The sequence below is a fragment of the Kogia breviceps genome, chromosome 13, assembly GCF_026419965.1.
Source record: "Kogia breviceps isolate mKogBre1 chromosome 13, mKogBre1 haplotype 1, whole genome shotgun sequence".
In the NCBI taxonomy this organism is placed as follows: domain Eukaryota; kingdom Metazoa; phylum Chordata; class Mammalia; order Artiodactyla; family Physeteridae; genus Kogia; species Kogia breviceps.
Window position 1 is genome coordinate 64663423 of NC_081322.1, and position 27139 is coordinate 64690561.

A 27139-nucleotide genomic window follows, 5' to 3' on the forward strand; every position below is an offset into this window, starting at 1 on the left:
ACAGGCTTCTTGATGGCGGCAGCAGCAGCCTTAGCGTCCCATGCCCGTCTCTGGGGTCTGCGCTGATAGCCGCGACTCACGCCCGTCTCTGGAGCTCCGTTAAGCAGCGCTCTTAATCCCCTCTCCTCGCGCACCAGGAAACAAAGAGGCAAGAAAAAGTCTCTTGTCTCTTCGGCAGCTCCAGACCTTTTCCTGGACTCCCTCCCGGCTAGCCGTGGTGCACTAACCCCTTCAGGCTGTGTTCACGCAGCCAACCCCAGTCATCTCCCTGGGATCTAAGCTCCAAAGCCCGAGCCTCAGCTCCCAGCCCCTGCCCACCCCGGCGGGTGAGAAGACGAGCCTCTCGGGCTGGTGAGTGCCTAGTCAGCACAGATCCTCTGTGCGGGAATCTCTCCGCTTTGCCCTCTGCACCCTCTTGCTGTGCTCTCCTCCGTGGCTCTGAAGTTTACCCCCTCTGCCACCCCCTTCTCCGCCCGCGAAGGGCCTTCCTAGTGTGTGGACACCTTTCCTCCTTCATGGCTCCCTCCCACTGGTGCAGGTCCCGTCCCTATTCTTTTGTCTCTGGTTTTTCTTTTTCCTTTTGCCCTACCCAGGTACGTGGGGAGTGTCTTGCCTTTTGGGAGGTCTGAGGTCTTCTGCCAGTGTTCAGTAGGTCTTCTGTCGGAGTTGTTTCACGTATAGATGTATTTCTGATGTATTTGTGTGCAGGAAGGTGATCTCCGCGTCTTACTCTTCCGCCATCTTGAAGCTCCTCTGCCAGTGATTATTAAAAAAAAAAACAAAACTGACATTCCATTTGTTACTGTTAAGAGTAAATTATTTAGATTTTTAGTTTACTTGTGAATTTTGGAATTGAGTACACAAATCATAATTCCTGGTGCATGTGTCAATGCAGAGTTGTTGTGAGATAATGCATGAAAGTGCATGTCTGTCATGGTGAAAGTACTGCCTTCTCTCTTTGTCCCTGTTTGTGGTGTGTGTGTGTGTGTGTGTGTGTTTACCAGAGGAATTCTTTGTCAATAATGCTGTTCTACCAGATAGAAACTAAGAAGTTGTTTAGTCATGAACACAGATTATGGTTATTTAAATATGACTATCAAAACGGTCTTTTTGTCTGTCTGGGGTTTCTAAATCCTGTTGCTACATGCCATTTAACTTCTGTCAATGACTAAAAACCAAATTGCCAAAAGAAGCAAATTTCTATTCGCAAGAAGCAAACTATTAGTAAGATGTTTTCTGAAATAGTGAATTGAATGTCAACAGTAGGTGTTTCTTAAGAGACTAACAGAAGCGTTCCCATAAGGCAGTGAAATATCACATAAAACACACAAAAAATATAAACCAAAACCAATATTTTGTTATCATTCCACTGGATTATATTCTATCCAGATGGAAAAACTGGCCTTTCTTAGACTTTTCTTGACTTCAGTGATTTGTGTGTGTCCATCAATTTTAAATAGAGTATATTTTTAATAGTTCCTATCTTGCTAAGGTAGAATGAAATTTCAGTTCTTGACTATTTCTCTAGGCTACGATCTACAATACAGAGTGCTGCAAAGAGTCACATTGTATTTTTAAACAACTCTTTTCAGCACATTTATAAAAGTACAGTAATTCCTGTGCTTCATATGGTTAGTTATGTTTGTTAATACTGATCATCTTGGGAGGAGAAAATTTAGTTGATAGTATATTTTGAATATTTTTCTGAAGTGTAAAAGTTGGCAAGATGAGTGATATTTTACAGAATTACTGGGAAATTCCCTTTTTGTTAAAAGTATATGAACTCTGCCAATTTTAAATCTGATCATTGCAATGTAATATTCAAATTCATTTTCCTAGCTAATTTCAATCATTTTCCTTGAATTAAAAATTATTCTTTTGGAAAAACATCAGAATATGTAGTCACTAAATGGCCTACTGCTTACAAAACAGTATATTTCTAGTCAGACTGCTTTTCTATGTACTTGATGTACCTGGCTTGTGGCCAAGTCTATGAAATGAGGCACACAAGAATTATTGGCATAAAGTCAAATAACTTTTGAGATTGAAGGATCATGAGTGGTGAGAAACCTGCCTAAGGTCACAGAGCTGGACCTGGGACTCAAGATTTCTATATTCCTGGGACTTGGGGGCAGTTTGAAGGTCTGCTCCTTGCTTATTACTAGACTGTGTTTGGAAGAAAATCACAAAAGAAAAAAAAATTAGGATCAGAGGGAGTTGAGAAACATCTAGCCTAGCTCTCCTGTTTTCCCAATGAGGAAGCTAAGGCTCACAAAAGCCATGGAATTTGCCCAGGATCAGAGCTGGCTCTAGAACCCAGATCTCCTCACTCTTAAAAATGTGTTCTGCTTTGCCAGCATCTCCCAAGGTAACATCAAAGGATACTATCATCAGCATCACCAGGAGTGCTTCTTAGATGTTTAAATTCCTGGGTCCTCTTCTTTTTCTCTCTCATGGTACAGCCCAGGACCACCCATTTTAGCAAACACATCAGATAACTTTTATGCCAAATAGAGTTTGAGAATCAACACATCTTACATATCACATTTTTAAAGAAAAATGCAGAATATTTTCTTTAAATACGAAAAGTATATTAAATAAAATATATATTGAAGTAGGCAATTTGGAAAACTGATCCAAATTAAGAGAGATTAATTATAAGAGCCTTCTTGGAGGGAGGTATGTGAGCCAGTGAACTGTGCCATGGTCCCACATTATTGAGGTTAGATGAGGTAAGAATTCATCTTGAGTGAATGCACAGAAGGGGTTATGAATAAGTCATATATATATATATATATATATATACATATATATGGAGAATATTATATAAGTAGGATCTAGGAATCATTCTGGGAAGCAAGGGGAAAAAGATTACATAGAAAGGGATTCTCAAGAGATAAGTGTTACTGTGTAACTGCCGAGTTTTCATGCTACTGGAAGCCTTGGAATTTTACCAGTGTTATTAGTAATGAAATGAAAAACACAATAGCAAAAACAAATAAATGTTTGTTATTTTTATTTGTCAGAGATTTAATTCAACAGTTAATTGTGTTATCTAGGTCATGTTGTGGATCCAAAGAGAAGTATTTCCACCCTTTAATGAGCTTAAAATCTAAATAAGAGTAATGAATCCTAGCATAAAGATGTTGCTTATAATGCAGACAATGCAGATTAGAGAAAGACGAAAGTTGGCATGAAGATCTGGAGAAGAGAGAAATCACATGTGGCTAATACAGTGGTGTGACATGAGGGGTGGGATGATAGACCAGGAAGGTGGTCTTTAAGCTGGATCTTGTGGACAGGTGAAATTTATTCACATGCAATGATATATTGGTATTGGTCACCTAAAAAGGCCACTGTCGCTGCTTAATATTGAATTTGTGTTTTAAATTTCATCCATTTTAAATGAATTCGCCTCAAATAGAACGTGTGTCTTTTTCTTAATTGAATTTATTTTTCATAAACAAATAAAATTTCCTTATCTCTTTTGGGTTGAGAGTAAGCAAAAAAACAGAGTCTAGTTCAAAAACTAAAAGTGGCAAGACCATAAAATTAACATGATAATTATATGTATTTTAAAACTTGCAAATGATTAGATATTTGCCTCTCATAAAAATTTGTAACTGCTCGTATAATTTTTTAGCTCTATGTTTAGTCATATGTAAGATTGGTCCCAAAATATATTAGTGTGTGCTGATATGGAGAAAGAAGGTATTTAGTCTCGAAATTTCTGATTGTGATGGTTTTTCTTTAATAAATCTAAACTTTAAAATGCCAACAGATCATGCAATTTATGTCTCTGTATTTACACAATAAGCAGAGGTGCAAAACTAAAACCAATCCCCCTACACTGGATTCTGCTCTTTTTTAATGATATTTTTGGGTGCTGTTAACAAATAATAAGTATGTGATGCACCTAGCCTGCGTTACTCTCAGTTCCCAAAAGTCTTTGTTCTTCAGCAAGACAAAAACTCTGGTATCAAAAAAGTGTCAAGGGTTTTTAGCTGTTGTTTTGAATCCAAATTTTCTCATACTTTGGACATACTCTCGGATTACTAGGTAGACTTTGTTTGTGTTCCTTTTTGTTCTATTAGTATCATATGTCCTTCTACCCCTGCTTCCTTCCTTCCTTCCCTCCTTCCTTCTTTCCTTCCTTCCTTCCTTCTTTCCTTCCTTCCTTCCTTCCTTCCTTCCTTCCGCAAACATTTAAGTAGGAGGCACTGCATAAGGCACCAAGAAAGTAACTGGAAAAAAGCTAGGAGCCTTACTTGACTTTTGCTCTAGGAAATGACATCAATGTGATTAATGGGTCCATAGATGTCTATCCTGGGTGCTACCAGGACACTCGGAAGAGGCACTCGGTAGAACCTTGAGGTTGAAGAAGGCCTGTAGGAGGAGCAGGTGATGTCAAAGCTGTAACCTGAAAGATAGATAAGGAGGAGCTTCACCTTGGTGAAGGTGCAGGTGAGGCAAAACAGTAAGGCTTTGGAAAAGTAGCTTAGTAAGCCTAGAGCAAGCGTACAACTGGGGAGCAAGAGCCTGTGCATGAAGGGCCTTGTATGCCAGACTAAGAATTCTAGGTTATGATGATAAGAAATGTAGCCATGGAAAACTTTTAAGCAGAGATGTGATGGACTCAGACTCATAGACCATTCTAGCTGTTATGTGACAATTAGAATGGAGGGAGGTGACACTAAGAAAAGATTTATGAGGCAGCTGTGCAGAAGTCTAAGCACAGGATGGAGAGTGCTATGGGAACTGAAGTGCTGTAGGTGGGATAGGGAAAAGTAGATGGGTTTGAGAAGTAGAAACAAGAGCACTTGAAAATTCATTAAATTGTTTTGAGGCTGAAGGAGATAGAGTGGGAAGCAGCAGGAGAAGAAAGAAATCAAGGAAGACACCTAGGACTCTGGCTTGTGCGACCGAGCTAGCAAATTGGGAGAAAGCAAAAATGTTATAAAATTATTTTCCAGATTCCAAATATTTTAGTGGTGTGTTCATGACAAAAACTTTAATATACATTTGCTTTATTATTCACCATAAGATTTCTGGGCTACTTGGAGTTATATGGGCAATTGAAAGTCTGTTATATTTCATTTTTTTAAAGTATCATTTGCCAGAACTCGTTGGCTTTATTATTCTGACCATCAAAATAGTTTCCTTATGAGGAATCATTCTTGCCAACTCACCTAACCACTTATTTGAAACATCAGTTGTTAATAGGTTGGCTGATATTTTGTCTTCCTTAAAAGTTGCCTTACATTAAAGGTTTTGTACATTAAAGGTTAGAAAAGATGTTAATTTTCCTTTTTAGGGTGTAGAAGCCACATAAAGGTCTAAAATTTGAAAATAAAATAAAGACTAGTAATTATTTCATGAAACTAACACATATACCCAAGGAGTAGTTAACTTTAAAATACTCAAAATCAGATCTTGATTTTAGAACTTTATTTTTAACCAAATTTCATAATTTTATTCCTTTGTTCATCAATTTCAACTAAGTTCTCTCTTTAAAAGAATATTCTTTATCTGATGTAGATAATAGCATATGAAGTACTGATGACCTATTTGTACAGATAACATTGAGAGTGTTATCCAACATCAAGATCGTTCATTTTGAAAATAAAAAGAATTACTCTTGGGGTTTAGATGAAGAAATGTTTTGGGAACAAAGGGCTCTAAAAGAATGTTGGCAGCGGTAAAAGTGAAAGGTATGAACGGTGGCAGGCCAAGAAAGCAACGGACTATTACTTCCTTGATTCCAAAAGTTTAGTATTTTCGTTTGTAATAAGTGAGTAACAGTGATCAAAATTTTTCCTGGAATAATAACAAAATATATTACAGGAAGTGTTACAAGAGAATGTGTCCTCTCTTAATCACTTCAAAATAAATAGGAGATTTCAACATGAAGAACAGAATTCCACAATGAGTTTAACACTGTGTACTACATATTCTTTTTTGGAACATTCTGAGGTTTTAATTCCAGACTTTAAGCCCTTTGAAATATACATGCGTAGGTGTGTGTATGGGAGTGATGATGTGTAAACGTGCACATATGCGCACAAAGAGAAACAAACATCTACCTGAACATCTTTGTAGACTAAGGCAGAGTAGTAACAAGATTTTTAAAACAGATACTTGTTAAATATTTTTCATTACCATATACATAAACACACACGCGCGTGCACACGCACGGAGAGAGATATATACCCTATTCCAGAGGCTGAATGGGAAATAAATGGAATAAGTAAATAAAGTAGATCTGGATTTAGGCCTTAATCCAGATGGCCTAATAGACAAAGTAACGAAAATGTCAAGTAGAAAGTAGAAGGTGGTGCCCTGTGATGACCTAGATGTGTGGGGTGGGGGGAGGGAGGGAGGTCCAAGAGGGTGGGGATATATGTATAAATATAGCTGATTCACTTCATTGTACAGCAGAAACTAACACAACACTGTAAAGCAATTTTACTCCAATAAAAAAAAAGTGGAAGGTATCTAAAAGAATTACAGGAAATTCAGAAGAGAAAAAGGTTAACTTAGGCTCCAGAAAAATCAATAAAGCTTCATAAAGGATCACCATTTTATTTGGACCATGAAAAACAGGGATAATTTGAACATGTGGAGAAGGAAAGATAGATACTGAAGTTAAAAAACTAGAGCAAAGATAGATAACTACACAGATGCGTAAATATATATCATAATGCTGTGGATCCAGGAATTTTACTGATAACGTCTAATGCTCAGGACAAGCCTGTGAGGTAGATTTTATCACATTAACTTAGAGAGAATGAAGCAAGTTCAGAGGGTTTCTTGAGGTCACATGGCTGGTAGACATCACCCACCATCCGCTGGACTCCAAAGCCCAAGCTCTCTGTTGCCACTTCTTTACACTTCCTCAAAGATTTGCAGACATGAACTTGCAAGACAAACTCAGGAAACAGCAAATACTCACTTTGATTGGAGGGCAGGGTGAATTTCACAATATCCAAAGTGAAAAGGAAGCCTTTTCCTCCTTTGTTTATTTGACCCGATGAAGGCCAGAGGGTAAGGGTATAATAGTCATAGATGGCATATGCTGTCTACTTCCTGTGTACCGGGCACTGTGCTAAGAATATTATGTGTTATCTCATTTTATCTCCTAACAATTCTGTATTGTCTCAGTTTTCTAGGTAAGGAAACAGGCTTAGAGAGAAGAGTAAGTCAATTTCCAAGGTCAAAGTGCTAGGAAATGGTGAAGCTAGGGTTCAAACTCACTGTCATGAGACTCCAGACAAGAGCCTGGACTCTTAACTGCTAAACTACAATGCCCTAGAAAGCAGAGTTATGTGATATACATCGTGTATGTGTATGAATATGATATATATATAGTATATGTGTGTATACATATGTGTATATGCACACACACACACACACACACATATGTTTCATACCTAACAGTGATATCCAGAAATGCTTGTGTTGACATGTCTGTGTTTAGTAGAATGTAAGTGATGATCATATTCCTTGGTTTGTGTTATTTTCTGCATTCTGCCATGCATTAAAGAGCATTTATTGGACACTAGCTTTATGCCAAACATTCTGCTGGATACCAGAATTCAAAGCTAAGACACAGCCTCTATCATTAAATAGCCTACCCTTTTGAAATTCAAGGTTGCTAGATTAATACAATGGGTCTATAAGCATTACTTTATTTCTAAGGTTATTTGCTATTATTGTTTCAAGTTCTCTCTTGCTTTGCTAAAAATACATAGAGAAAACAGTTTTATGTCATTAGGTTAAAAAGATTCAGTATAAGCCGAAACCTGCTAGTTTGCCGAGCATTAGTTAATTAATGAGCATTATTATTTGATGAATACATGTCATACTGCAATGTCAGGTTCACAGGGAGATTTGCTGGGAAGCTAACAAAGCATGATCTTCAGGATTCCTCGAATTCACTGACACCATTAAGAATTAAATCTTAAATCAGTGCTCATCTCTACTTGTAAGAAGGCTGCAGAGGATCTTGAGGCAATAAAGTGATTAAAATGAGAACCATAACCTATCAACAATACAGCCCGTCCACGTAATCCCCAAGTGACTTTTATACAATACTTCTTCTCAGACATTGGAAGCATTTTGCTGGTTTAACCCTTCAGCATATACTAAGGAGATAGAATATAGGTATTCCCTCTATTTTCCTGACATGGACTCTTACAAGGAGGTTTAAGAGAAATTTTGTTTCATTGTTTAATTTTAGTAATATTTGTCAGTGGAAAGGGCTGCTGATTAAAAAAAAAAAAGAAGTATTTATGATTCTTGCTTTACCCAGGGAAAATTATCTTTCAAAGCTATAATACTTGGAAAACTCTTTGCCTTCGGGTTGGACTCCACTTAAACGAATTCATAGTATATAGATTCACTGCACAACCCCAGATGCCAACTTCTTAATGGAGTAATGGCATCAAAACTTGCAAATGAGCTTATTTAAATTTTAAGTATAACTTTAGTCCTTTATTCTTGTCTTTCAATTTAAATTTACACCATCTCACAGATTTTTAACTTGACTGCCATATAGTAATGAAGGGATTGGGTATATTGGTATCCCAACTCATTTGTTCATTCTTTTTCCAAGCAATATTTATTGAGAGCCTAGGATGTAACAGACCTTGATCTAGCTGGGTGACAGCAGTGATCTAGACCAAAAGTCTTGCCCTTCATGAAGTGAGAGAGACCCAAGAGGAGGTGACTATTTAATATTGCTCTTTTCAAAGTAGATTGTGAGAATGAGTAAGCAATACCAAGGCAGAATATAACTGTTAGCAAAATAAACACTTATTTTCATGGATTTTCATTTTCACTTGCAGCTTATAAAACCTGTCAGTTATTTCTCCAAGATATTGGATTTTCCAGCTCTAGCCTGGGGTTTCCATTGACTGCCAGTAGAATTTACAGAAATCTCCTTTCTGAGGCCAGATCCATGTCTCAGAACTGTCCATATGGAGATGGTCAATACAGTTTGACCAGTAATAGTTTTTTGATTGTCTACGGGAACATCTGGATCTTTGACCTCACAAGTAGTTATACAACGGGCCCTTATCCCTGTGGAAAAGTGTTTGTTCCTTTGTGGCTCAGAGGCCCTGTGTTTGCATGTTAGGCTTGATGTTCTGGAAGTCATTTTCTCTAGCACTGGGGTTATTTAATTCCAAGGACTGGTTTGAATTTCTTTTAAAACTATAAGTGTATAGGATTACATTTAATTGTTGGTTTACGTACAGGAGCATTACTGCCCTGAGCTGCAGGGAGCACATTATAAGTACTCCTTTGTCCTGAGTAAATATTCATTCAGTTACAGGCTGGATGAGGTCCCGTGAATCTCTGAATCATGACGTCTGTGCGAGGATTTGGAGATACTGTTGATATTATCTATTCAGGTTTTGCTGTCTATAGGGTCATATAAAGTAGCTTGGAAATTGCAGTGTAAATCAAGAAAAGCAATGTCTAAAGCTTGGACCCTTCGACCAGATGGCTGGAGTTGAGCCATTGTGAGTACGTATCGTTGGCAGACACAGGTCAGACAAAAAGGCTGTTGTTCCAGGCGCTCAGCGTCAGCCTTCCAGGGGCAGCCGGAGGACAGAGTGGGGCATTGCTGCGCCCTGCATCGGCCTGAAGGGCAGGAACGTGGAGTCCTGTTCTCGTTCAATTTCACTCTGAAGGTGACAGTCAAATAAAGGAACGATTTTCTTGAAGAACAGCATGCTTTCCCAGTCGTTTGTGAGGAGATTTCTTTTCAAGTGTTAGGGAAGGACTTGCGCTCCAGGCACCTAGTTCCTCTACCTCCTGGCATCCAGGGTCTTGACTGCTAATCACCCCTTTCCGTGCCTTCCCAGCCCTCACCATACTCGTGAGTTGCAAGGCCCTGGTCTCCATCATATATTCTTGCCAGACTCGGAAATATAGCAAGTCACAGTCTCATTTCCATGATCTGCCCTTCGTAAGGGTCATATGGAATACACTACATCTAGAGAAATCTATCTGATGGCAAACACCCTGTGTGAGGTACTACTGCAGAGTGAGAATGGGTGAGCAGTTCTGTGGAATTCCCTGCCTTCGTTGAGTGCCAGAAGTATTAGGGATAATAGGGATAATGTCATTAAACACTCAACGATAAGATGGTGCTTCACTCACGTAGCAGAACTCTCTCGCCATCGAAGGGTACTGCCGAGAGTTGTGAAGAGCAACACTGGTCAGCAAACGTGTATTCCTGTTACAAAAGCTTTCTAAACACTGTTGGGATTTCTCTACTGCCTTGAACAGATGGCTCATGACCTGCAGTGACTTCTTTCAGATCCAGGGTCTACAGGATCCAGGCTGCTGTCCAATCACTAAATGGAGTCCTACAGGGCCGTGCATGATGTAGTCCCTGCCAACTTCCCCAGCCTCCTGTCTCTCCACTCCCCAGTTCTCCTGATTCTCTGAACCTCATCTCCTTCTAGTCATCCTTAACTTCCTTCAATTCTTCAATCGCCTTTAGGCTTTTGCACCTACAGTTTATGGTACCTGGAAGAGACACCCTTCCAGCTTATCTCATGATCTTCAACACCTCCTCCCGCCCACTGAGGACTTGATTAATAGCAAGTTCCCCTCTCCCCTATCCAATCGGAATACGCTATTCAGAAGCTCTTCCACACCCATCAAGATGTAGCCAGTGTACCTGATCACCTATGAGAAATCTCCACTTTCCCAAACTTATTTGGGTTCTTCCTTCTTCCTTGATGCCAAGGATAAGGGTGCATCGGGCAGGGCTAGATAATCCCTGAGCATTAGTCCAGTAACCAAATGGTCTATAGGAACCTCCTACAGTCAACAGCTCCACTACACAAAAAGTCTGCTTACTCCTCCTAAATTAGGACTTCAGACACACACAAGAATTATTTGAAAATAATGTAATCAAAATAGAGATAGGTTCTACTGAACTTAGTAAATAAGTTCAGCATAAGCAGCTAATTACAGATATGTCAGCATCTTTACTGAATTGGAAAGCCCCCAGTGAAGTTTTGCTGAATGGATGTTTTGAATGAAATATTCAGTAAAAACAATGAGACCTGACTTTAGACCTTCAAACACTTCCCTTGCAGGAACTGGAGATAGTTGTCTAGTAAGGATTGGTCCAGTTTTCAATCTGCTCTTTGCCCTCTGATTTCCCATTCATTCATTAAATAAATATTTGTTGGGCACTCCCGTCTAACAGGTACCGCTGGCTTCTGTCGCTTTATGCACGCTTCAGAGGGCCTGAGCCGAGAGCAATGGCTCAATGTCCAAAATAAGGAGGTAACATGGAGCATCACTGAATGGCAGTTGAAAAAGCTATGGTTGTCATGGCTTTTCTGCTTCTAAATAATTGTATACTCTTAAAAACAATAATTTATTGGGTACTTATTTCTAGCAGACACTATTCTAGGTGTTTATATTAATCCTCATTTGATCCTCGTGATGAACCCAGGAGGTAGGCAGTAGTGTCATCTCCATCTTACGTATGAGGAAATTGAGGCAAAGAATTACTGAGTAACTTGCCCAAGGTGGTGCATCTAGTAAATACTGAGGTCTTGATCTAAACTCAAGAGCCCATACTCTGATCATCATAAGACCTTGGAATGGAAAGTCTCCTGACCCCACAGGGACTTGTTTGTTTGCTGCATCTATAAAGTGACGTAGTTGGCCACAGTGGTCTCCCAGATCCCTCCCAGATTAACAGTGTTTGTTTATGGTACTGGAGCTGCCCTGTCCAATGTGCAAATCCTCACACAGGCCCTCTACCTTTTCCTGCATTCTTTCAGATCTGCACCTCACACTAGACTTCGCTTCCTCTCTTCTTCTCAAATACTTTCTCAAAGGCTGCTACTCTTACCCAACCGAAGCTTACTGCTTCTATCCTGCCCCACGGACCTCTGTTCTCTAGACCTCTGGTTTTGCAGGTTACCCTCTGAAGGACCAGTGCTCTCCATTATGGGAGGAGCAAACATTTTCCCCCTCATAAAGTCCCATGTTCTCTCTCTTGTACACAGTACCACCAAATGGCCCTCTCCTACTTCCACCTGTTTTGTGGAAGAAATTCCACAAAACGCCGAACACACCAGGCCCCACGAAGGGTTTCAGAGTACACCAGATGCTTTCTCACATATCACATTATTTCAGTAGAAGAGTGGGCATTGTTACTCTCTCTTTTCTACAAGGAGGTTCAAAAAGATAAGACATGCCTAAGATCACACAGCTAGTGAGGGATAGGGCTGGGATTTGAATCCAGATATTCTAAATTCTTTCCACTCTATGTACCAATCTGTCCTCTCTCTGTACTGCTTCTGTTTGCTCTAACACAAAGTGTCTATGAACTTCACTTTTCAAAAGTCCCTATATAGAGTGAAATGGTTATGGCTTTAGTTGTTTGCTTTCACGGAAGTGTCTATCTTTCTCACTGAAAACTAGCTGTAGCTTGTTATCAACACTTGGGGCTCTGAGAGGGTGAAAGATGAAATTATATTGCAAAATTCTGACACAATTTTTGCTCTGTTTGTCAAGATTTGTGGCATAGTTATTTGTGTCTGATGGAGGAGAATTCTCAGAGCTCATACCAGAAACCCAAAGTGCCTTGGACCAAGATCCCCACTCAGTTCCTATAACTGGGTGCGTTAGAGAGATACTCCAGTTATATTCCACATGCCATCAGCCCTCACAGGTACAGGTTCTGCTAAAATTGGGCATACCCAGAGGCTATTGCCGCTGTTTTGCACGATGAAAAATGTGGTTTTCAATGTTCATTTTGATGTGTGCAGTGGAATTCAAGACTAAAAGTGGTACGAGGAGAAGGTCTTCAGGAACCGAAGGGCGTAAAATAACCTAACACAGTGATGCTGAACCTGTGAGCCATCTAATCCCGGGATCTCCCTTGAGGGGGGTCCAACTGCACGCATGTTAGAGATACAGCCTTCCTGGTGCCCTCTACTGTCCAGGGCCGAAATGACAGGAAACACAGTTCGGTATTCTGGATGTTAGTTTAATAACTTAAAAAAAAAAAAATTTACTCTTGGGCTGAAATGGGGTTTTCCAAGTTTTGGTTCATAATAAGTAGTTTTTAAACATTTAAAAATAGGGGTGTGTAATAAAATGCTGAGAGACTCTCTGGAGATTGCTGCTGCTGGCACTTCTCTAATAGAAAGCATACGCATTGAGCTAACATTTGACTGAAGAAAAAAACAAAGCTGTTAAAAGCTGGTAGGCTCCTTTTCCAATAGCAATAGCATTAATATCTTTCAAGTCACTCCTAACCATAGCTAATTAGAGGTTTATGAGGGATGGCCCTTCCTGATGGGTCACCTCAGGTTAGGCAGCCCACAAATTTGCTATTGACTATTTGGCAACAATGGCTTTGTGAAGAATTTCTGCTCAGCTCGAGGTGATTATCTTTTTTTTTTTTTTCTTCTGATGGTGTGTCTCTTATTTTGACTGGCTGAGGTTGGGTTGGACGATGAGGCCCCGATTCAAAGACAGTGCCAGGTCGTTGCTGGAGATCTGCACTGACAGATTGTTGAAAACTTGTTAGTCTGACGTTTTAACAGCCTGCAATGGGGTGGAAATCTGCTCTTTCACTGGAAAAACTTAGAAAGGAAAACATGAGCTTGAGCTGAAATCATCCCCAGGTCCAAATCCACCGTCCTCTGGCACCAGAGTGCCAAGGGCTGCACAGTCTTTAGAGATCAAGGCCTGGCTATGCCACCCACAGGGTAGAAGGGACTCGGCCACTGTGAAGTTGGAGCCTCTGAAGATGCACCTCTGGGGGCTGGGGATCAACACTAGGTGCTAACGGCTCCATCAGTAGCAGAAATCGGCCTCTCGTGAGGTTTCAGCTGGGTGGTTAGGGGTTGTTCTTTTGGCCGTAGGCACATGATCCAAGAAAAAGGAATTTTAAAACACCTCAGGCTTGGTACCTTTTTTGAGGTAGAAATGGACAAAAAGATTGCAGCCAGTACCGTTGGTGAGTGATATCTGGTACCTCAGTATTGTAATTATTTGTCACCTTGCTACAAGAATTCATTGAGCATCTTGGCTCTTCAAAAGCAAACCCAGCCTCACCATCCCAGCCAAGAAATATATATGTATATATATATATATTTTAGATCACTGTTATCCTCTACTTTCCTCTCATGTACCAGTGATGGCCACTTAGATTAAGCCCTTCTCCCTGATCCATCACAGTTTTGCTCCCATCCTGGGAGGCTACCGAAGGATTTTAACGGGGTTTCTGGGCTTTGCACAGCCAGCTGTCTCTGCCAGGAGGAGCCCTCTCTTTTGCCAGCCAACTTCTTCCTGTTGTCCTCTCTTTTTAGAAGCCTTCTGGTAGCCCCAGACAGTGTTGGGTGCCCACCATTGAGGATGCCCATAGCCTTTCATGTTCTGACTTCAGACCAGGCTCTAAACTTCCTGAGGACAGGATCTAGCCTAAATCTCATTTGATTTTTTTTTTTTTTTTTTTTTTTTGGCCATCCTCACAATATAATGCCTACATAGAGTAGGCACATGATAATGGTGTCTTTTTGAATATTCATTCATTCATTCATTCATTCATTTGATAGATAGTAATGTAGTCCCAAGCTTCCAGGCCCTGTTAGGTTCTGTTAAGGGACTGCACTCCCTAAAGTCTATCTTTTTATGATCTGCAGACCTAAGCCATGTTCTCTCCAGGCTGATCTTCCAGGAGTCTGTCTTTAATTAGTACCATTCAGTTCTTTGTTGGGGAAAATGTGAGATGGGAAGTGACCCAGATGTTTTGAGATGTCTTCTCAATGTCAAGTTTCCCCTTCATCACCCCTTTGCAGCTCCACATCACATGGTTGCCTCTAATGGCAGCACTTACTGGTGTGTATACATAAATAACCAGAAAAAAATCTCCTCTCATGCTACTCAGATAATCCCAAATCTCAAGTATATCCCACAGAATTGCAGTAAACATTTATTTATTCATTTATTTAATTAGCATTGGGAGTGCCGTTATGCATTAGTCATTGTGCTAGACACGTAAGGGATGATCAAAGAAAACAGATGCATCAGCATACAGGCATTTGCCTTATTTACTAAAAACCTCACTAGAGAAATTCTCATATTGAATGGCAAACTTGCAGAACCCAAGTACTTAAAGATGGGGTGAGGGTAGAATGAAGGTAACTTGTGCTGAGGACGTGCCTCTTCCAGGTTGCCTTGGTTGCTTCTGGGGGCAGATGAGATAGGCTTCCCTTTCCACCAGTGACCATGACTAGCACTTCTTCAGATCAGGAAACTCAGTTTTCTTTTTATTTTTTTTCTTAAAAAAGGTCTAATCATATGTCAGAGGCTCTTTTTGCTCTGTTTGTTGAATGCTCCATCGAGTACAGTCATGGAGATGTTGGGTTTTTCCGAAATCTGCAGTAGCATTCCAACATTCAGTCACTAGCTCCATGCGAGTCAAGAGGCAATTGTGCCCAGAGCTGTCTAATCCCTGGATCACTGCCATGGTGATGCGACATTGGACCAACAACTCCAGTGATGCCTTCTGTTCGTCCACTTTCCCAGCTGTGGCCCACCATCAGCTCCCCTCATGAATCAATTCTGCATTTTTGTCTGAGTCATTCCTGGAGGCCCAGCCTATAGCCTGCTTGTCCAATGATTTTATAAACACCTAATTCCCTTTACTAATTTCCTTTCTGCTTAAAAAAAAAAAAAAGCTATAAGGGTGGGAAGGAAATAATCAAAGAATCACAACCTATTAATTATTTGCTGATAACATTTAACATTACCTGCTTGTGGAAAACAGTTATTGCTTCAGCTGATACTGGAGAAAACCTCCAAGCCAAAAAGATTTCTGTCTTGGGTTTTATTTGTTTGCTAATGTTTCCTCCCATCCAAAAATATCAAGATACCTGACCTGAACAGACTAGTTGCTGCAGGCCTGAGAGAACAACATGGGCATACCTCAGAGATATCAGGGGTTCAGTTCCAGACCACTGCAATAAAGTGAATATCGCCATAGAGCCAGTCATGAATTTTTTGGTTTCCCAGTGCATATAAAAGTTAGGTTTACACTATACTATCATTTATTAAGTGTGCAACAGCATTATGTCTTTGAAAACAATGTACATACCTTAATTTTAAAATACTTTATTGTAAAAAATGCTAACCATCATCTGAGCCTTCAGTGAGTTGTAAACTTTTTGCTAGTGGAGGGCTTGAGATATTGTGAAACTTACAATATTTGACAAAATGTGACACAGAGACACAAAGTGAGCAAATGCTGTTGGGAAATGGCATCAATAAATTTGCCTGACACAGGGTTGCCACAAACCTTCAATTTGTGAAACACACAATAAAGCGATGCACAGGAAAATGAGGTATGCCTGTACATTCAAGTGCTAACAAATATTCAGAAAAAAAAGAGTATGAAATCTTACGTGAAGCAAAAAAAAAAATTAACTGATTTAAGAAAGTTAGGAGTGCTGCCAATTGAACAATGTGTAAACTTTTCACGGTCTTTAATTTTTTTTCTTTAGAGTATAATCTGGTACTATTATTAATATTTGAATATTATTTTCACTTCAGATATAACTTTCCCTTAAGAAAACAGGTTTGCCAAGTACTTAAATGTGATTTTTTTGAATCATGCTTAATTTTTCACAACTAATTTTATGATGAAAGTAATAGAAAGTATACAGTCTACTTAAGAGTAATATACTTTATTGTACATTTTGCTGGAACACATAATTAAACTAATAAAAATTAAGTATTTTTGATATAAATTTTTAATGTACTAGAATAGGTGCAGTATTTTATAATATCCATCTTGTTCTTCCTGACTAAAAGGTAAAGTTTAGATTGAATATAGAAAATTCTCAGTAAATAAAATTAGCAACTAACTTGTGAAATATTCTGACTTTTAAAATTAGAAGTATTTCTTCATTTTTTATCTTAAATAATAATATGGATATTAAAATAAAATTATAATGAATGAGTTCAATTTATTAATTCATATTTTTGTATCATAATCTCATCTACAGTAATCTAAATCGGTACATTCTTGCTTATAATTAAAAACTAAACTTGCAATGATACTATGATGTAGATAATATTACCCTACTTTACAGATGAGAGAGCAAGTTTAACAAAACTAAATAAATTGCCCATGACGGTATAATAAGTACATGCATAAAGCAACAGGATTTGAACTTGGGTCAGTCTAATCCAAAGCCTATGTTCTAATAGGTGGCAACTCGTGCAAACAGCAGTGACTAATGAGTGAGAGAAGGGGGTGTAAATAGACCTGGTATACTTGGCCAAGGCAATATCGAAGCCTGCAGTAGCCAGTATTTGGGAATCTGGTCAAGCATTAAGTAAGCTGTTAGCTTTCATTCTCTAACTCATTGTGGTGGCAGGGGTGTGTATTCTATAGTGAGTAGTACTCTCTGTGCCTCAATTTTCTACTCTCTTAAAAGGGTATGATCAGAGAACAAGATGGTAGACGCATAGCTTAGCCCATAGAACAATGCTTAGCCCACAGTACGGGCTAAAGAAATTTCAGCTAGTTCACAAATATTTATTAAGGGTCTGGCATATATAAGGCACAAGGGTTATAATAATGAGACATGTTAAAAATGCTAACAATGAAAGTGGTTTGATTCTTCATGGTCTATGAGGAAAATAGGCCTTACACACCTGAGTTCATATGTAGCATAGCCTTTGTGCTATGAGAGGAGAGTGTGTGCCAGGAGACTCTCTGTTGCTAGCAGGGCTCCAGCCCCTTGGATGGGAATTTCAGTAACCATGTTGTTATTTAAGGGCGTTGCTAGCTGGGAGTGATGGAAACAAGCAAGGCAAGGTGGTCTCATTATTTTAGGCACAGAAGACAAAACAAAGATGGAGATTCTTTGGAGAGATGGGATTCTGAGAATCAGGCAGAAGCCTGGTAATCAGAACCGGATCAAAGTCAGGGTCATCCAGCAGCAAGGTGCCGGGCTGGGGAGTCCCAGCATGCGTGACCAGGAAGAGCAGCAAGAGAGGCGGGCTGCAGCCCTGAGAACCCAAGAAGGCATGGGACCTTCCCCCACGGCAGATCCTGTGGTTTTCTGAGACTTGAAGCCTGTGGCTTAGCCCAATTAATCTCCTAAACTGGGTCATCACCCTGGGTTGCACAGCAAGCAGGAACCTGGCAGCAAAGGCCCTGTAAACACTGGTATCAATGAGAAAAAGCACTGGAAAAAATCTGGTTTCTTTCAAGTCCTGAGAACTGAGAACCATCAGATTCCCTTCTGGGCATTGCTTTAAAATCTGGTACCATCATCAGGTAACTTTACAAAGCAGGGCAATTACAGAATTAGTTAGAGGTGCCTCAGCCATTTCCCAGATAGCCAGGGAGATGAAGACAAGGAAAAGGACTGTCTTGTGATCATTGGAAGGGCCACTGCACCCACTGTTGCTGCTTGGTCATTAGCTTGTGTGGTCACTGGACCCAGGCAGGCCATGGCTTTTAAGGAATGCAAGTTTCACGGGAGTTTTACAAACTTCTCCTGGATTTGTTAGCGTCCGGGAAAGGGAGCAAGACCCCCATGGAACACCCACACCCACGCCACCTGCATCTAGAGGAGGGGGTATATGTAAGGCTGCCTTGGACTTGGGTAGCTGTGGGAAGTTAGCCACCATCCACCGCAAGCCCCTGCAATTAAAGAAGGAAAGCTCTTCCATCCTAGCACATGCATGGGCTTTCATCCTTAACAAAGGGCAAACAACCACTCCAGAGTTATTTCCCTGTAGGACTCAGAATATGGACTGATAGAGCTTCCTAGCACTTTGTTTTACCAAGAGGCTGAAAACACTTTAGAAACATCTGATCTTTCAATTAAAAATAATTATTAACTCAGGTCATAAAAAAAAAATACCACTTTAAAAAGCAGGTAATACAGGAAATGGATCTTAGCAATTCGAAAGGTTTTAAATTCTGCCAAAACACAAACAGAACAGCAACAGTCAGATCAGACTCCACGGATCATTAATTCTCACATTTGCTCTCTGATCTGACTTCGTGGCATATATTAGTATCCCCATGTTATTTACAGAGAAATGAAGTCTGAAGAGATTAAATAGCATGATAAATATCACATGATATTTAGTTCAGCAGAGTAGCCAGGGAAAAAGTTCATGATATGTACTTTCTGTTTAGTATTCAACGCACTTTTGCAACCTTCGGGTGCGCCCACCCTTCCTCCTCCACAGTCCATTCTCCTGACCTGCCAAAGGGAGTCTAACATGCCAGCAGTTTGCTTCCTTTTCATGGTCCTGAACCAACTGTCCATCTCTGTGCACAGTGTAGGTCATCCCAGAAAATGGGTTGATTTGAATGCAGTTGGATCATCCTTTCTCATCTCAACCTGTGCCTCTGTGTACCAGGAGGTTGCATCATTAGGTGTGAAGAATATGAATTCTTTCATCTGGGAACCCTTTTCCCCAGAAATTACTTTGTCTTATAATATTTTAAGTGTAGGTACAATAAAGATTGACAGGAGTGGAATTAACCAAGTTGTGAACAGTGAAAGAAAGAGGAAAATGGACCAGAATAGATGCCCTCAGTCTTTCTAAGGACAAGGAAATAAATGGTAAAAACAAGTCCAGCCTGGTACTAAGTGACATCCATAAGCTGATAGGAGATGGGTGTAGAGAGGCAGAATATGAAGGGCCATTTTTATATTCACAGTGTAGCAAATGGGGACAATTCTTTCCTATTATGAAATATTTCGAGCATAGAAAAAAGAGAATAATTTAAGGAACAAATCATTATAGAAAAAGTTGATAACCCCTGTATGCCCCCCAACATTTCATTACTCTGTATATCTTCCCCCTACCCTGAATTTGATGTTCCTTATTCATTGCCTGTTTTTATGCTTTTCCTGTAAATTAATGTATCCATAAACAACGTGTGCTATTTTTAGATATTTTCAACTTCATTAAAAAATGGAGACAGTTTTTTTTTTGCCTAGCATGATACTTTTACATGATATAAACATGGCGTTTTTTATTAATTTATTTTATTTTTGGCTGCGTTGGGTCTTCGTCGCTGTGTGCAGGCTTCTCACTGTGGTGGCTTTTCTTGTTGAGGAGCACGGGCTCTAGGCACGTGGCCTTCAGTAGTTGTGGTACACGGACACAGTAGTTGTGGCTCCCGGGCTCTAGAGCACAGGTTCAGTAGTTGTGGCGCACGGGCTTAGTTACTCCGCGGCATATGGGGTCTTCCCGGACCAGGGATTGAACCCATGTCCCCTGCATTGGCAGGTGGATTCTTAAATACTGTGCCACCAGGGGAGTCCCTAAGCAGTATATATGTTTTATAAGATTTGAAAATTATATACTTTACATGATTTGAACACTATATATTTTATAAGATTTAAATATTATACAATTTGAATATTATATACTTATATGTGTATATTATACATATAACATGTTTTTACACTATATGTAGCCCTAATTCATTTTCACTTTTATTTTTATTTTTTTAAACGTTTATATTGGAGTATAATTGCTTTACAGTGGTGTGTTAGTTTCTGATTTGTAACTAAGTGAATCAGTTATACATATATATATATATATATATATATATATATATATATCCCCATATCTCTTCCCTCTTCCGTCTCCCTCCCTATCCTACCCTTCTAGCTGGTCACAAAGCACCGAGCTTATCTCCCTGTGCTATGCAACTGCTTCCCAGTAGCTATCTATTTTACATTTGGTAGTGTATATATGTCCACATATACACTACCACTTTCTCACTTTGTCCCAGCTTACCTTTCCCCCTCCTCGTGTCCTCAAGTCCATTTTCTAGTAGGTCTGTGTATTTATTCCTATCTTGCCCCTAGGTTCTTTATTCCTATCTTGCCCCTAGGTTCTTCATGACCTTTTTTTTTAGATTCCATATATATGTGTTAGCATACGGCATTTGTTTTTCTCTTTCTGACTTACTTCACTCTGTATAACAGACTCTAGGTCCATCCACCTCACTACAAATAACTCAATTTCGTTTCTTTTCATGGCTGAGTAATATTCCATTGTATATATGTGCCATCTTCTTTATCCATTCATCTATTGATGGACACTTAGGTTGCTTCCATGTCCTGGCTATTGTAAATAGAGCTGCAATGACCATTGTGGTACATGACTCTTTTTGAATTATGGTTTTCTCAGGGTATATGCCCAGTAGTGGGATTGCTGGGTCCTATGGTAGTTCTATTTTTAGTTTTTTAAGGAACCTCAATACTGTTCTCCATAGTGGCTGTATCAGTTTACATTCCCACCAACAGTACAAGAGGGTTCCCTTTTCTCCACACTCTCTCCAGCACTTATTATTTGTAGATTTTTTGATGATGGCCATTCTGACTGGTGTGAGGTGATACCCCATTGTACTTTTGATTTGCATTTCTCTAATGATTAATGATGTTGAGCATTCTTTCATGTGTTTGTTGGCAATCTGTGTGTCTTCTTTGGAGACGTGTCTATTTAGGTCTTCTGCCCATTTTTGGATTGGGTTGTTTTTTTGATACTGAGCTGCATGAGCTGCTTGTAAATTTTGGAGATTAATCCTTTGTCAGTTGCTTCATTTGAAACTATTTTCTAACATTCTGAGGGTTATCTTTTTGTCTTGTTTATGGTTTCCTTTGCTGTGCAAAAGCTTTTAAGTTTCATTAGGTCCCATTTGTTTATTTTTGTTTTTATTTCCATTTCTCTAGGAGGTGGGTCTAAAAGGATCTTGCTGTGATTTATGTCATAGAGTGTTCTGCCTATGTTTTCCTCTAAGAGTTTGATAGTGTCTGGCCTTACATTCAGGTCTTTAATCCATTTTGAGTTCATTTTTGTGTATGGTGTTAGGGAGTGTTCTTCTTTCATCCTTTTAAATGTAGCTGTCCAGTTTTCACAGCACCACTTATTGAAGAGGCTGTCTTTTCTCCATTATATATTCTTGCCTCCTTTATCAAAGATAAGGTGACCATATGTACATGGGTTTATCTCTGGGCTTTCTATCCTGTTCCACTGATCTATATTTCTGTTTCTGTGCCAGTACCACATTGTCTTGATTACTGTAGCTTTGTAGTATTGTCTGAAGCCAGGGAACTGATTCCTCCAGCTCCGGTTTTCTTTCTCAAGATTGCTGTGGCTTTTCGGGCTCTTTGGTGTTTCCATACAAATTGTGAAAATTTTTGTTCTAGTTCTGTGAAAAATGCCATTGGTAGTTTGATAGGGATTGCATTGAATCTGTAGATTGCTTTGGGTAGTAGAGTCATTGTCACAATGTTGATTCTTCCAATCCCAGAACATGGTATATCTCCCCATCTATTTGTATCATCTTTAATTTCTTTCATCAGTGTCTTATAATTTTCTTCATACAGGTCTTTTGTCTCCTTAGGTAGGTTTATTCCTAGGTATTTTATTCTTTTTGTTGCAATGGTAAATGGGAGTGTTTTCTTAATTTCACTTTCAGATTTTTCATCATTAGTGTATAGGAATGCAAGAGATTTCTGTGCATTAATTTTGTATCCTGCTACTTTACCCAATTCATTGATTAGCTCTAGTAGTTTTCTGGAAGCATCTTTAGGATTTTCTATGTATAATATCATGTCATCCACAAACAGTGACAGCTTTACTTCTTCTTTTCCGATTTGGATTCCTTTTATTTCTTTTTGTTCTCTGATTGTTGTGGCTAAAACTTCCAAAACTATGTTGAATAGTAATGGTGAGAGTGGGCAGCCTTGTCTTGTTCCTGATCTTATTGGAAATGGTTTCAGTTTTTCACCATGTTGGCTGTGGGTTTGTCATATATGGCCTTTATTATGTTGAGGAAAGTTCCCTCTATGCCTACTTTCTGCAGGGTTTTTATCATAAATGGGTGTTGAATTTTGTCAAAAGCTTTCTCTGCATCTCTTGAGATGATCATATGGTTTTTCTCCTTCAATTTGTTAATAAGGTGTATCACATTGATTGATTTGCATATATTGAAGAATCCTTGCATTCCTGGGATAAACCCCACTTGATCATGGTGTATGATCCTTTTAATGTGCTGTTGGATTCTGTTTGCTAGTATTTTGTTGAAGATTTTTGCATCTATGTTCATCAGTGATATTGGTCTGTAGTTTCCTTTTCTTGTGACATCTTTGTCTGGTTTTGGTATCAGTGTGATGGTGGTCTCATAGAATGAGTTTGGGAGTGTTCCTCCCGTTTTCACTTTTAACTGCCATGTAGCACTCCAATGTATGAATAACATCTGTTTTGTAGCTGAACAGTAAAGTTTCTCTAGTTATCAGTCTAGAAGATGACTTGCTATGACATAGTGCATGCACATTTCAACCTAGTAAGAATGAAGTCTGGTAAGTAATAAGTAGAAATCTAGTAAGATTTTGCCAGTTTTTCTCCAAAATGGTTCCATCATTTTATACTGCAGCCCACAATGTGTGAGAAGATCCATTTCTTTACGTTTTTGATAAACTTGTTTTTGCCAGATTTCTAAGTTTTGCCAAATCAATGGGCTCAAAATAGGCTTCATTTTATCTTTTATTTGCTGGTTCCTGATTATTAGTATGGTTGAGTATATCCTCTCTGTTAATGACCATTCAGATTTCCTCTTCAATGAATTGCTTATATCCTTTATCCACTTTTCCATTGGATTATTTGTTATTTTCTTACTGATTTGGAGGATTTATTTATACATTCAGGTACTATCCATTTGTCAATCATATACATAAATGTGCTATTCTTAAATAACTGATTGTATCTCTGGAGTTTGCCCTGTACAAAAATGTTAACAAGCAAGTTAAAACTGAGATGTAGATAAGAAAGTTGATATTTCCATGAGTCGATGCTTCTGGAAAAGGATTATGATTGCCACTTTTTCTTCATTTCCTTATTTGTGCAGAGAGTTCAGAGTTCCCAAGTTCAGAAAGTTAAGTGTAGGCCACCTAGGTTTGTACTTGAAAATGTCTGCTTGATTGCAGAGTAGGTAGCTTAGGATAATTTCAGTAGTGAATAAGAGCCAATTTTGAGAGTGATTAACCTCAGATTACTAGATCCAATAGACTGTGTATCTTCCATCGAAATAGAAACTCTTGGACACTGGGTGCATCTCTGGCCATGACCCCTCATAGGAGCACACAGAGTCAGCTTGAGGCAGGGGCATGAGGCATGCAGGAACAGTCTGTCCCCAATTTACCTCTCAAATATTTTACTACGAGGAAAGTCTCTGCTCATGACGTAAATCCCTAGACTCAGGCAAGGAAAACATGAAGAGCAGAATAATGTCATGGTGATGTCAGGTTGCATGGACATGTTGCTTTGGGAACCCTGATAGGAAATCTTAAAATAATGATGGCTTTCTTTCTATTTCAGAGGTGTGGCGAAATCTTGTTTGAAAACCCTGACCAGAATGTCAAATGTGTTTGCATGCTAGGTAAGAAGCCTTCTCATTTAAAATCTATTAAGCATGCTGATGTCATGTGGGCTTACTGTTGTTCTGTTGCCTTACTGATTGTCTCTTGTTCCATATTGCAGAGGCTAATAGGCTATTTTATAGGTTTATAGACAGCTATAACACATTTATATGTGGAACACTTGATGATAAAGAAAGGGTTTGATTTTAATAACTGTCAGTAAGTCAGGAACCATGCTTCTGAGTCTTTCAAATTTTTTCTTGGATCATCAGCATAACATAGTATTGGGTGCTTTGTATTCAGGCAACTGTGATGAAAAAGTACGAAGAATCACGTTGTAATTCCTAAACTAGAAATCATATGCTAGGCAAGTAAACTATTAAATATTTACAGCACAGCACAAAGCCCTTACTTACAATGCCTGGGAGGAATATACATTTGAACTAAACTGAAGTCAGCACAACAGTTACCCACACTGTATTTGTAATAAAAATTGCAGCATCATAATGAATAATCATTTGTTCTTGTGGGATGATATATCATCAGTGCCTTTCACAAACTCTTTAATATATAGTATTCCGTTAAAAGATGAAGTTGATATTATTTTCCTCATTTTATAGAGTAGAAAACTAGTACAGAGAATATAAGTGATGCACTTAACCTCAAAATGAGAAATGAGCCAAATCATGATGTGAAAGTTTCTCATCTGTAAAAATTTAGGTCGAGTGTTTAGATCTTAATTGAGCCACTAAACTATGTTCAATGAACTTTTAATTAAGTAATTATAGTAATAGAACAAAACAGTAGCATGAATAAATAAAAATAATCCTTAAATTTGACTTTCGCCAAAATTTCACCCTAATCCTTTCCAACTCTGAACCATACTCATAAGCAAAGAAAAAAATTATTCATTTTAGCTCCTTCCATTTTCTCTGGCTACCTCATATGTTGGCAGCCTAGGTAATTGGTAAGATGGCTCAGAAGCAGACAGCAAGATAGAGGCAGGGGAACGTCTTGGTAATTTATAAGTCAAGATAATCAGGTAATAAATAATCAAAAGTTGCTCATTACCTAAAAACAAACCAAAAACAGAAACCAAACACAAATACTGTATTTTCCTGGTCTTCTGATCTTTCTTATTTTCTTGTGCTAGTATTTTAAACCTTTCTGATGCAGTTCTTATAAGTTTTTATTTTAATTAAGATGGGGCTATATAGTAACATAGCCACTGGAAAATGAACATTCTTTTGGAAGCACATGAACAGTGAACATAGCATAGCATCCATAAATCCATTTCAAATGTCCAGTATTCCTTTCCCTTAACCATGAAAATGCCTCAGAATGCTAACAGTGCAGGGTACAAACCACAGAGAGAGAGAGAGAGAGAGAGAGAGAGAGAGAGAGAGAGAGAGAGAGAGAGGTGGAAGCAGAAAAACTTCCTTTGTCCAGCCATATGTCCCAGCTTTGGATGAGGGAGACCATCTCATCACTGCATCAGATCTATTCATCAACTCACTCATTTAACTTTCACAATAGCAGTATGGTTTGGTGCTATTAGAATCCTCATTTTACAGAAAGAAATTTGTGGCAAATGATCAAATACTATAGGACCTTAATCCCACTAAAATATTATTTGACTATAGCTTCTACATGATCTACTAACATGAATCAGTTTTAATTCATGATGACTTTAAGCACATGAACACATAACTTATTTTGATGAATTTTTCCTTGTACTAGCTCTCATGTGAGTTGCTTGATTAGTTTATAGCTAGGACAAGGACAGCAATAGACTGTCTACTACTGCCTATAGACTTGAATTCACTTAAAGTCAATCATCTTTCCATCTCTTCTGGATAATATGGTGTGGTTTATAACCCTAACCAGAAGACACTCCTGGCCACCAAATGCACTCCCCCAATGAATCTGCCAAATTATACAAATTCCCAAAATTAGAAGAATATTTATATAAATCAGCTTTCTATTACTACCACTGTCGTAAGATTTACAATTAACTGAGTACTTAAATATGTCACAGATGAAGTCCATCCTGAGTACCTTACATAGTTAGATCATTTATTCTAAGTAAATTAAGACATAGCCTCTCTTTCAAAATATAGATATCTTTGGCAATATCAGTGTTATTATTAAGCTTGTAGTTTTCATTAGTTTATTAGATTTCTATTTTCTTAGTGACATAGAACTAAATAATATAAAGGAACCATGAAAATGGAAGTGTTTATTAGTTTAAGGGCATGGGATAATTAAAGATGGAATAGGAAGAACACTTGTACATTTTACCTTTAAAGTAGATGGTAAATATTTATTGAATGTTGAAGATATTACTATGTCTAGTGAGCTGGAGTTACTCCGATAATGAAAATTATGCCCTCAAGGAGCTTACACCTAAGAAGGCTTAGACTTTTTCCTACTTATTTTTTTAAGAGGATTGGTATAAAATTTAACTGAAACATTTACAAAGTCCTTTGAAATCTTAGATGAAAGAGAATACCAAAATAAAACTATTATGGGTATCAATACGGATGGACTAATCCACCATTAGCATGTGTCCACCTGAAGCCAAGGGCTACCATTTCACAGCAATAATGTGCAAGGTAATGAAAAAAGAAGTTGAATGATTTATTCCCTTAAAAGAAACAAGAGAAACTCAAGGCGTG

The 27139-nt window shown here is 38.7% G+C and overlaps 1 protein-coding gene across 2 annotated transcripts in view; it reads left to right on the top strand.

The window, feature by feature from the left end:
* The window catches only part of PDE7B (phosphodiesterase 7B), a 348122-nt gene that overhangs the window by 96078 nt on the left and 224905 nt on the right, over window positions 1-27139 (top strand). Inside the window, exon 2 of one of the 2 annotated variants that reach the window (XM_059083815.2) lies at window positions 24421-24481. In XM_059083815.2, the coding sequence (XP_058939798.1) occupies window positions 24421-24481 (61 nt within the window). Of the gene's footprint in view, window positions 1-24399; window positions 24482-27139 lie in introns of those variants that run through there. The other variant, XM_059083814.2, reaches the window with a different exon arrangement.